We start from the raw sequence: 11,121 nt of genomic DNA, 5'->3' as shown, positions 1-11,121 counted from the left end.
ACATTTGAATGATTTAATACATAAGTATACAGTATATTTTTGTAATTATCATATATTTAAGTTGCCAAGCCTTTTGTTTGTTTTTTATACTATACTTTCTTTAGTCTGATTAATTGTTAAATTTGTAGACTAATAAATAAATAAATAAAAGCTACGATTTCATTACAACTTTTTATATCTATAGGCAGTTCATTGAAACTTTTTAGACCTTTATAAAAAATATTTTGCTGACCTATTTCAGTTCTGAATAAAGGCAGTTTGAAATTGTGTTTATTCCTTGTATTAATGTTATGTGTTTGCTTAACTAATACTACGTCTTTACTTAGATATTCAGGTACATTTTCACTTTTAATATTAAACTTCATAGCGTGAAAAAAAATCTTTTGCTTGACACTTAACGAGTTCAAACTTCTCAGCATATCAGCCGTACGAGTATTCGTTTTAGAGGTATGGTTCCTTCGGCAGTTTCTTATTTTGGTCCCTAGAATATGATTTTCACAGAGCAATGGGCGATTTTTTTTGCCTTCCCACAAATCGACCCGCCCTAATGGGCAGTATACAAAGTGCGGTTCTATACATATATACAATCCATTAAAATGAGCTCAAAATTTCGTGTTTTTACGAGTTTTTGTGTTTTAAGAACACCAAGCCAAATACCACGTTCTGGAATCTCATAGTTTACCGAACTGCCCGAAGGTGCACTCCCTTTACGTTTTAGGGAGACTCCAATATACGACAGCGGGCTATATTAGTTTCTTCAGAAGTAGACGTAGTCCGTTTCGCTTTTAGACAGTGCAAAAAGTCCATTTTCTATGTTTTTATCGAGATATTGGAGATCTTGCGGCTGATTGTTATCATGCGGGGATCCCTCTTAATAGGCACCATTGTATTTAGACCCGCTGGCTTAAATCGCTTTGAAAAATTCTATTCATTGGCAAGTTGGAAAATGTCCATGGTAAGAGCAAATAAAATTAGAAATTTTGATAGTTATGCTTGTTTAAAATGATCACTTTATTATAATTTCAAAAGATATTAATATAAATATACACATATGTAATATAACAGAGAAGATCACATTACTCTTCAAAGTAATCTAAAACAGTTCGTAAGTTTTACAACCGTCCAGCCATACCCCCGGATGCAATAATGGATTCGCCTGTTATATATGATGCATCATCAGATACCAAAAATGATACAATTCCAGCCATTTCTTCTGGAGTGCCAAGACGACACATTGGTATTTTAGATAGTGCTGCCTCATTTGCCGCCTCACTTTCGTAAAGCTAATGTAAGAATTAGAAAGAAGTAAAGAAATTTTCATAGGAGTTTTAAGTAATTATATATGTATATACCGCCTTTGAAAACTTCGTTTTAATAATTCCCGGTGCTAAACAATTAACACGTATGCCCTCGGGTGCCAATTGTTTCGCAGCCGCTTTGGTCAGACCAATTAGTGCCGTCTTACTTACAGAATATGCTCCCAGTAACTGAAAAATATTAAATACGTAATAATACATTTTTTAAACAAATTATTAATTGTAGCGTGTTTTTTATGTTTAAAAATTCATGTTGTTATGAAAATGATGTTAGTAGTACCTTGTGTTGATGAAACATTTCGCACACCTTGATCAATAGGGAGCTACCTCAAAAATGTGAAATTTCGAAGTTATGAGCACCTTCAGGCTTCCCAATTCAATACCTACAGAACTGTATACTCGATTTACTAATACCTCCACTAATTGGTGAAGAGACTGTAAAAACTGCATTGGCGTATGTGGGGGATACGGGTTGGTTTTCGCGTTTTCTGAACATTATTACGAATTTTTGAGTTGATCGTTCTTTTGATATAGGTGTACGATATGTCAATATTGAATTAGTATATACAAGTGGACTAATATAGGCGTTTTTTAATTATTTTGGGCGTGTTCGAGCTGCAGTTATTGCAGCAGTGTTACTGTTGAGCATCTTGGTCTGCGCAAAAACTTGTACAATTGTCGCAACCGTCGCGCGTTCGTTGAATGAAATGTTGACAATCACATGATCATCACTAGCATATCAAACGCAGCATAATATCAACTAAGTGGCATTGCTTCAATACTGCTGTAATTATTGGGCACTCGAACGCACCATTGTTTTACCTCAAAAGCATCATATCCAGCGATGGAAGACACAAATACTATACTCGAGCTCTCTTGCTGTCGTAAATAAGGCAAAGCCTCTTTCGCTAATAAATATGATGATTTAACATTTATATCAAATATTTTATCCCAAACTGTCTCTTCACATTCAAGCACACCACCTACTGCAGGATTTGTGGCGGCATTTGATACCAAAATATTTAATTTACCATATTTTCGAATTGTTTCTTCGAAGAGCCGTTTTCGATCTTTTAACTCTCCGACGTGACACTTTAATCCTATAACATTCAGGTTTAATTGTCTTAATTTATCAACGGCATTATCAACGTTACGCTCCTTCCGGCTGCTTATTACTACAGAGGCGCCATCTTCAGCCAGACGTTTAGCAATAGCGAATCCAATGCTATAAGATTTTCAAACGTTTAAGGTAGGTATTTAAAGCTGTATGTTCCCTTAGTGCACCATTAACGATTCCGGGTAAAGTTTTAATATTTTTTTAATGAAATTTGGTGGAGAGATTAGAGAAAATTATTAATAATAATACTCAAGTAAATTGTTGTTAAAGTTTAGGTATTTTCCTCACCCGATGGAAAATAAGTCACAAAACTTTTAAATTATCTATAAAATTGGATCAGTGAGGAGTTAGGGCGCGGTCCAGATAAGTATACTTTTTTTTTGCAATAAAACTAGAAGCCCCCGGAAAATGAAAAAGAAGGATTCCTCTACCAACTTTTATTTACATTGACTTGGTGCACTTATGGAACATTTTAGCGTACTTAATATCATAGTTGGGCATGGTGCACTGAGAACCAATCCATCATAAATGTGGAAATAAAAATTATTGTACTGTACCCTACTATATTTCATATTAACAAGATATTCAAGGGGTTGATAAGTGCAGTACAAAGCTTAAAAGCTTCATAGCTACCGCAACCCAATTTTCAACCTCACCTACGCGAGGGGAATCCTGTTACAAATATGAATGTATTATACAAAATTTAGCAGGCGAGGATCTGGCAAGGGTGGGCGGGTTTCATGTGGTCATATTAATTAAGATGGTACCCGATCTTTATCCTGCCAAGGACCATCAGCATCGATAACACTCCCCGAAACTTTCACGGAGTGTTTTTATGGTTAATACAACAATAACAACAAGATATTGGTTTCCATCAAACGTACAATGTATGTATATACATATGCTCATACATGTGCATGTAACAGCCTAAATAAACCAAGCTCGGAGAGATTATGTACAGGTCGTACAACCTTAGACTAGCTGGATGATTTAAATTTAACAACTAGGCTTCATCAAGGAAGTCGGTTTGGATGAGGTGATGTGAAGGAGATGAGGGCACAATAGACCAATGGTCGCAATGCAATCCTCAATAAGAAAAACCTTAGACTAACAAAGGTACTCTTATTGAAGAGAGGAGACTGTGGACTCATGATTGGTATTCTCCCTAAACACTACCTTCTGGCGTCATATGCTTTTAAATTGGGCATATTCAATGATAGCAGATGTAAGAAGTGGGGTTTGGAGGCGAAAACAATTGAGGTAAACACAAAGCAATGCTCATTACCACTTACAAAGCAATTGGCCGGCCTATTGCATGCTACGCGTCCCCGATATGGTCGCCACCCCTAAAGGTTACTCACTGGAAGAATATACAGGCCTGCCAAAACACTGCCCCTAGAACCGCTACGGACTGTCTTCTTATTTCTCCAGAACACCACCTACACAATGAGGCGAAAGTGCTATCCATTAGGAAGAGAAATGAAATACTGAACATACAGTTTCTGCTGAATACCCAGAAACCTGGGCATCCCAACAGACATCTGACTGAAGACGCCACATCTCCCTAAGAGGTCATCTCGGTAAGCATTATGAGGAAATACGGCACCTGAGAACACAGCCGTAAGAAGCAAAAAAGTACAAACAGGTCCTCAATGATATCCACAAACAGGCGTCGAAACTCTGTGCAAAGAAAAATACCCAGAACTCGCAGAAGAGGAACGCACTATCCCTAGGGAAACGCGCCTCAATCTAGCTCAACTTCGATATGGGTACTGTAACAGGTTAAACTCTTACCTATCCAGAATAAACCCCAGCACACAAAATGTTTGTCCTGCTTGTAATGTGTCCCAACCAGCTATTCAATTGTAATGTTGAAGCAACGCCTCTAAAACCCGTCTCACTATGGTCCACCCCTTTAGAAACGCCAAGTTTCCTTAGACTCCCGTTAGATGATAATGATTACAATTTATGATCGGGCGCACCTTCTGGGTGGGGAGAAGCACTGCTACAACTACAACAACCAGCCAATTCAACCTAAACTAATTTTACTGCCGATTTTCGTTAAAGTAACTGCATCAGGACTAAAACCAACATTATTTTCTGAACAGGCGATACAATATATTTCCAAATCCACAAGTTTTGCAAATTTATGAGAATTTGTTACTTACGCTCTGCAGAACAAGTTCCTATTTGTATTTATTTAGGTTGGTATGCTTTCGCATATAAGCACAGATAGTCTGCAACTATAGTTCTATATTATATTGCACAGCTTAATCTAAAAGAAGCTCATTCAAAAGTTGTGAGGTTTCGGCCAAAGAAATGCAAGAAAAAATTACAATTTTAAAATAAAAAAATACAAAATATTATAACGTGCATTAGAAAGGGATTCAGTCCTTGCCCCTCTTTGCCACGTCTAATTTTTTAGTTGAGTCGCTCTTTAGATAAGTATCTTTGTTATTCATATACGTTTGCTTACCCCTCTGTGGAAGCTGTAACAACTGCAACTTTTCCTTCAAGTCGTTTCATGTTTTTTCCAACTGCTGGGGTTATGTTACTGCTGCTTAACAATCGCTTCTGACAAAGATCCCTAGTAACACTTGGCTTATTAGCTATGTTCAAAAAATGATTGATCAATCAGTAATTATAAATCATTCAGCTGTGACCTTTGAATCTTCAACGCGAAACTTACACACAGTGCATCGAGCTAAATAAGTTTTAGCGTTATTTGTCAAATGTGGTCTGATAAGAAACATGACTCTCTTATATTTCGGTGTAACATTTACTGTGGGGTTTGCAATAAATTAGACAATGCACATATAAATAAGTATCAATCTCTTTTAAATTATATTTTTCGAAAAGTCAGTCGCAATTCACAAATCACACAAGGGTATGTGATTTGTGGTCGCAATTAGTGTTTTCGAAATTTTGTTTCCTAAAATAGTTGACATATAATAAAAAAATATTTATTTGTGATCGGAATGTTTGTATGTGTGTAATGTATTTTGTTATCGATTCAGTGGTTTGCTATGAAACCACAACACAACAACAACAGCTATAATCGACGAAAAATGTATATGGGAAATTTAGGGGCCATTTAAACTTTCTTTACCCTAACGCCATAGTCGTAACGATACCCATATCCATAACCACCTCCAACGTGATCGATTAATGGTGCCTTAACCCAAAAATCGTGAAAATTTCATAAAAATGAAGAAAACGCAAAAAATTACAAACATATTCGACAAAAAATAAGTCTCTTAGTCATAACGTGTCCAAAACAATGGGTGAAATCTACAAAAAGTTATTAAATTAACCAACTCAAATATTTTTAGGTTATGGATATGGCGAGAAACCAAAAACCAATTGGTTGGCTATGGTATGGTTATGGCGTTAGCTTTATGGTATGGCACCACAAATCAACTACCCAGATTGCGCATTCACGAGTTCAAAATTTGCTTCGTTCTGGGCATCTACGTCACACTTGGCTGCTTCAGCGAATGAAAGAAAGAGAGAAAAAAACAAGAGCTAAAGCAAAATGACGTAAAAATTTGTATTTATTTTATTTTTATTTATTTATTTATCAGTCTACAAATTAAACAATTATACAGACCAAATATACCGACACTTAATTCTCAGATGTAATACACGATATAAACAACATAAGCAGTCATCAATTTTAAAGTAATATTTAAACAGTATTGAATTAAACGATTCACAATTTCAATTAAAAACTTAGAATTAAGCAAAAGTTAAAATGATGTAAATGTGTTAAAATGTACTCATGAAGGAGCTAGTAAATAATAATTTATGAAATTGACAATAAAGCAAATTAATAGTAGATAAAAAAAATACAGAAAAGAATTTATACAGAGTAAATTTGATTGCATACATATAAAATTAATGATCACAACGCAAATTTGCAAACAAGTTTCAAGTAACTGGTACTTCAAATTTGAAACAGAGGGTTGAACAGTATATCACGCGTTCTTTGCTTCATTTCGAATTACAAATTTAATGTAGTTAAAAGGTATTTTTTAATACCAAGAAACGAGTCGCAGACGTCCAAATTTTTTTTTTTTTTTATTTATTAAAATCACGTAAAAAACAGCTGATCTAATGTTTACATGCGCAATGCGAAATCTTGTGTGTGTGATCTGGTGCCAAAGATATGGCCAAAGAGGATAGATATAATAAGAGCCGTCACTCATTATTTTATTTTTTATTTTATTATTTATTATTTTACTCGATGTACACTGTGAGGTAGTCGCTACTTTTTTTATGAGGGACATTTTTGAATTGCCTCCCATTTATCCATGCGGTGTAGGCACTTTATGCAAACGTGATTTTTGGACAGAGATATAAATAAATAATTAAATACAGTCGGAAAAATATACACAAATACCCCACTAAAATGTATAGAAGACATTTATAAACATTTCGCCCAAACACAAATCACACACACAAGATTGCGCATTGCGCATGTAAACAAAAGATCAGCTGTTTTTTATGTTAGTTAGTTAGTTATTTTATTTATTACAGTCTTTAGACTTAGATTAAATCTATGAGATCACATTTATACATTATACAGTCTTTGGATTTTGCATAATTAATTTTGAGTTATAAAATGTATTTCTTTTTTTACCTAATAGGTACTCCTTTACAATATTCGTAAATTAGCCTCTTGAACTCTTTCATATTTTTACAATCTTTTAAGTCCCTAGGAAGTTCATTGTATTGATGTATTGTAATGAGGTTCAACGATAGACTTATAAACCATTGTTTTATAGTATCGGCTTATGTGCTTGCACGTCCGTATCATAAAACCTATCTTCTTTGAAACTTTCCCCTCTACATATTTAAGATGCTCATCAAACTTTAATCTTTCATCTATTATAACTCCTAAGTATTTTATTTGGTTTATTCTTTCTAATGGGATATTTGCTATTTTTAGGGTTACATTGTCAACTCCTGAGTGTATTTTACTCATAACCATCCATTTTGTTTTCTCAATATTAATTTTGAGTTTTTTTTTTTGACATAGCCATTTGTATACAGAGTCTATATCCGCTTGTATTTTTGATATGGCCTCAGTTACGGATGGACAGGTTATCGTCAAAAATGCATCATCTGCAAAAAGTCTTATTTTACAGTGACTCAAACAAGTTTTAATATCATTTATGTATATTATGAACAGAATCGCGGCTAGTACAGATCCCTGTGGTAAACCTATTTCAACTTCTATTTCAGGAGATGTCACGTTCCTAATTAAAGTTCTCTGTTTTCTTCCAGCTTCTGAACCACTTTAAAGCTGTATTTCAGACGCCGATGTTATATAATTTCCTGAGCATCATATCTCTATCAATAGTTTCAAAAGCTCTTTTAAGGTCAAGAAAAACTGTGACTGTTACGAGTTTGCAAGATATTCCTTCTTTCCACTCTGCTATCGCTTGTATTCGGTGAGTGGTATACTACACCAATTTGCCACTTAATCGTGCTTCTCGTTGTTTTCAGCACAACACACCACATATTATTGTTTATATTACTGTTATATTATTACTTTGAAGCTAATCAATTTATGAATATATATCAATACACCACCTGTGTGTCGGCTGTGTGAATCACACCTTGCATGGTTATAACCAACAATATTAAGCTCTGAATCACTGATATTCTCTGTGGTATGAGTCTCTGTACAAAAAACAAAATTTGGAGCTTCTTCTGCTATCATTCTTTCAACTTCTTCCTTATTGGCTGTGATACTGTTTATATTAAGGTATATGCACTTTATTTTATTTTTCTACTTTCGCTGCCTAATGTTATCTTTTAGATTGATGGCCTCATAATTTTTTAATTGCTAATACCCGAGCTTACTTTTTCTTTTTTGCAATTTGTTCACATAGCAAGGACATTCGTTGTCAAATGTATCATGATTTATGTCTAATGGCAGGTTTAACTTTTCCTTTGCTTTAATACAATTTAAACATTTATTTATGTGAATTTCATTACACGTTTTTGAATTATGGCTGGCATGGCATTTGTGACAGGCTTCCTCATTTTTGCATTCCACAGATTTATGGTTAAAGCCTTTACATTTATAACACCTAAGCACACTGATTGCATCGTACACTTTACATCTTTCCCAACCGATATTAATTCGTTCTGCAGCAAGTATCTTTGAAAAGTTCTTTATCAGCTTGTATTATAACGTAAAAAACTATTGTATTGCCTCGTTTTCTTTCTATTTTCTTCACAACTTTTAATGCACTTTCGCTTATGTGAGCGTTTTGTTTTTTTATTCTCTCAATCAACTCAGCATTATCAACTTGAATATTTAAACCTTTCACCATTAAGCTTGGGCGAATCATGTTTGGCACCTTAATTTCGTAACCTGTTATGGATGCGCATTTTCAATGGAAGCAGTAAGGAAGGCGGTCGGCATGATGTTGTGGTGCACAGTGGCTAGTCATTGTCGGCTGGGGCGGGTCCTTGCCAACCTTACTGTTCCTGCGCCATATACAGAAAAAAGTTCCTATCATGCCTATCAAAACGAGCAGCTGTCAAATTCAAAACAAACTGACAGAAGCGCAGAGACCGACTCAAAACGCTTATAATTCAAATTAAAACGACATCCGGTCGAACCGGATGCCACGGACAAACCGTTAACATTCCAACATTTAAAAATTCAAATTCAAAAAAAAAGACTGACGCAAGAAAATTTACCGAACCGGATATGGCCGGTTACTACTCTGAAATAAAAATAACCGCTTGAAATTAAAAGAAAACAAAAAGGAAAATAAACGGGCCGAATATACATAGGGGCGCCGCGGGTGGTGTTGCAACGCCCGGTGCTATGTCCCACCCTCAAAAAAAACCATGGCCACCGACGCACCTAAATTTCGGTGGCCCCTTACCTTGTAACCCTATGTGCCTTCTAAATAAATGGCGACGCCAGCATTCCCATATTGTTAACAAATTTAGTCAAGGTTCATTATTACTATGTTACGGTCTGCTGCTACGGTCTACGGCCATGATCCACTTGAAAGCGTGTTCACGCGAACACACCTAGCGATGTGGTGAAAGTGGCGATAAAAAAATATCGAAAACCGGAAAAAGACAGACCTGCCATCACCAGCGAAAAAAGGAAGGATTGAGTTTCCGGTCGTATACACACCCAAAAACAGAAAATTTTAGAAAAAAACTTAAAAGGAAAAGGCCACGATTGTCCGGCCGGGAAAAAAACAAAAAAAAAAAACGCAAGAATTAGTCCTGCGTCATTTTCGCTATTGCTTACATCAACTGCACATCCCCGACTATATTCAACGCCTCGCAAAACACCCTCGCCGTGCTGTACGCATATTCAACGAGCATTGTGGAAGAACCAAAAGGCTGCAACGAGGAATTGCAGGCCCAACTACTAGAAGTACGAACAAGTGGGAATAGACCTTATCACGGTGGTGTCGTGTTGACACAAGCGCAACGTAAATAATATCTAGTGAAGTAGGTCGGCGTTTCACAGCCACCCGCAGTGAGGAAAGTGTTAGTGATTCCGATACGGATTCGGACGGCACTGAGCTAAATGTGATGAGAACCATTGGTATCCGAAGATACACCCCTTTCTCTACGTTCACGAAGTACAATATCACCTTTGGAAAAACATCCAACACCACCTCCGCCTCCAGGGCCAGCAGTACGCTGCAGCATAATACAACGAAAGCCGGAAGTAGCGCCAGATCATCCAGAGGTTTCATTGCCACCCGGTTCAACCGATCACCTCAGACCAGAGCGCAGCAGCCACCAACAGTACCAGTACAGCGCGCCCAAGACCGCGCACCACAACCAACATCAGTGTCAACTTCACCGGCAAGGTCGGCTTCACCAGCGACAACACGCCGGCAGAGACCCATGGTACGTACTCTGTCGGCCATGTAAGTACCAGCACGGTATAAATTTAGATGTAATTACCCTACAAAAATTTCTGGTCATGAAACTTACCCACGCCATGCAAATGTGACTAAGAACATAACCTATGACTGTATAGTAACGGGTCAAACGGCGTGGAATGACTAGAGCATTTTTGCAGGGTAGTTAAACGAACTTCCAAGTGGTACTTAGAGGGTTTCATATAGCCCGGGTAAACCATTCGACAAGGATCGATTTTTTTTTGTCAAAATTACGACATTCTTTTTTTTTTGAATTATAAACATACAAGATGAACAGATAGTTTAACGTACTATAGAAGAAAAGTTACATATAAATGATTGCCACTATTTAAATTTGTCTTGTAAGATTTATCTAACCAAAAGAATTACCACATGAACACTCATGTTTGCAACTTAACAAGATATTAAACAATGTAACCACAGTTTAGTATATTTACCCATTTTAAAGGTTTGTTCACAAAGAAACAGGCAATTTTGTCTCAGTCAGGTCAAGTAGCACCTGCCTGTTAGAACGCTTAACACTAATTCCGACATACGCCGTTTATTTGTGAATGCACCTTTTTTACATTATATGGAACCAAGCTCTTTAGATATAACCAAGGTTGTATTCAGCAACTTACGAGAATAATTCCATTTACCTAATACCTACCTAAGCCTTAGCTTTACATAAAAAGAAAAACATACATTTTTTTTTGATCATTTTTAGAATATATTTTGTCACCTTAAGATGTCTAAATTTAGCTCTATA

At 36.1% G+C, this 11,121-nt stretch overlaps 1 protein-coding gene across 1 annotated transcript; it reads right to left on the bottom strand.

The window, feature by feature from the left end:
• Positions 1–978: 978 nt before the first annotated feature.
• Positions 979–5,425, bottom strand: Dhrs4 (Dehydrogenase/reductase 4). Its single transcript, XM_067789182.1, has 5 exons — positions 5,123–5,425; positions 4,910–5,042; positions 2,139–2,541; positions 1,353–1,487; positions 979–1,283 (listed from the first exon to the last, which is right to left on the bottom strand). The coding sequence occupies exons 1-5, from the start codon at positions 5,184–5,186 to the stop codon at positions 1,113–1,115; spliced, it is 906 nt and encodes a 301-aa protein (XP_067645283.1). The 5' UTR covers positions 5,187–5,425; the 3' UTR covers positions 979–1,112.
• Positions 5,426–11,121: the final 5,696 nt, after the last annotated feature.

The sequence above is a fragment of the Eurosta solidaginis genome, chromosome 5 (assembly GCF_040869045.1).
Source record: "Eurosta solidaginis isolate ZX-2024a chromosome 5, ASM4086904v1, whole genome shotgun sequence".
Lineage (NCBI taxonomy): Eukaryota > Metazoa > Arthropoda > Insecta > Diptera > Tephritidae > Eurosta > Eurosta solidaginis.
This window is presented reverse-complemented; position numbering and strand designations above follow the sequence as displayed.

Coding starts and splice junctions, on each gene's coding strand:
- Dhrs4 (XM_067789182.1), bottom strand. CDS start 5,186: ATGTTTCTTATCAGACCACATTTGACAAATAACGCTAAAACTTATTTA. Junction 5,043..5,122: donor TTTAGCTCGATGCACTGTGT/GTAAGTTTCGCG, acceptor TTTTGAACATAG/CTAATAAGCCAAGTGTTACT. Junction 1,488..2,138: donor CTGGATATGATGCTTTTGAG/GTAAAACAATGG, acceptor AATATTTTTCAG/TTACTGGGAGCATATTCTGT.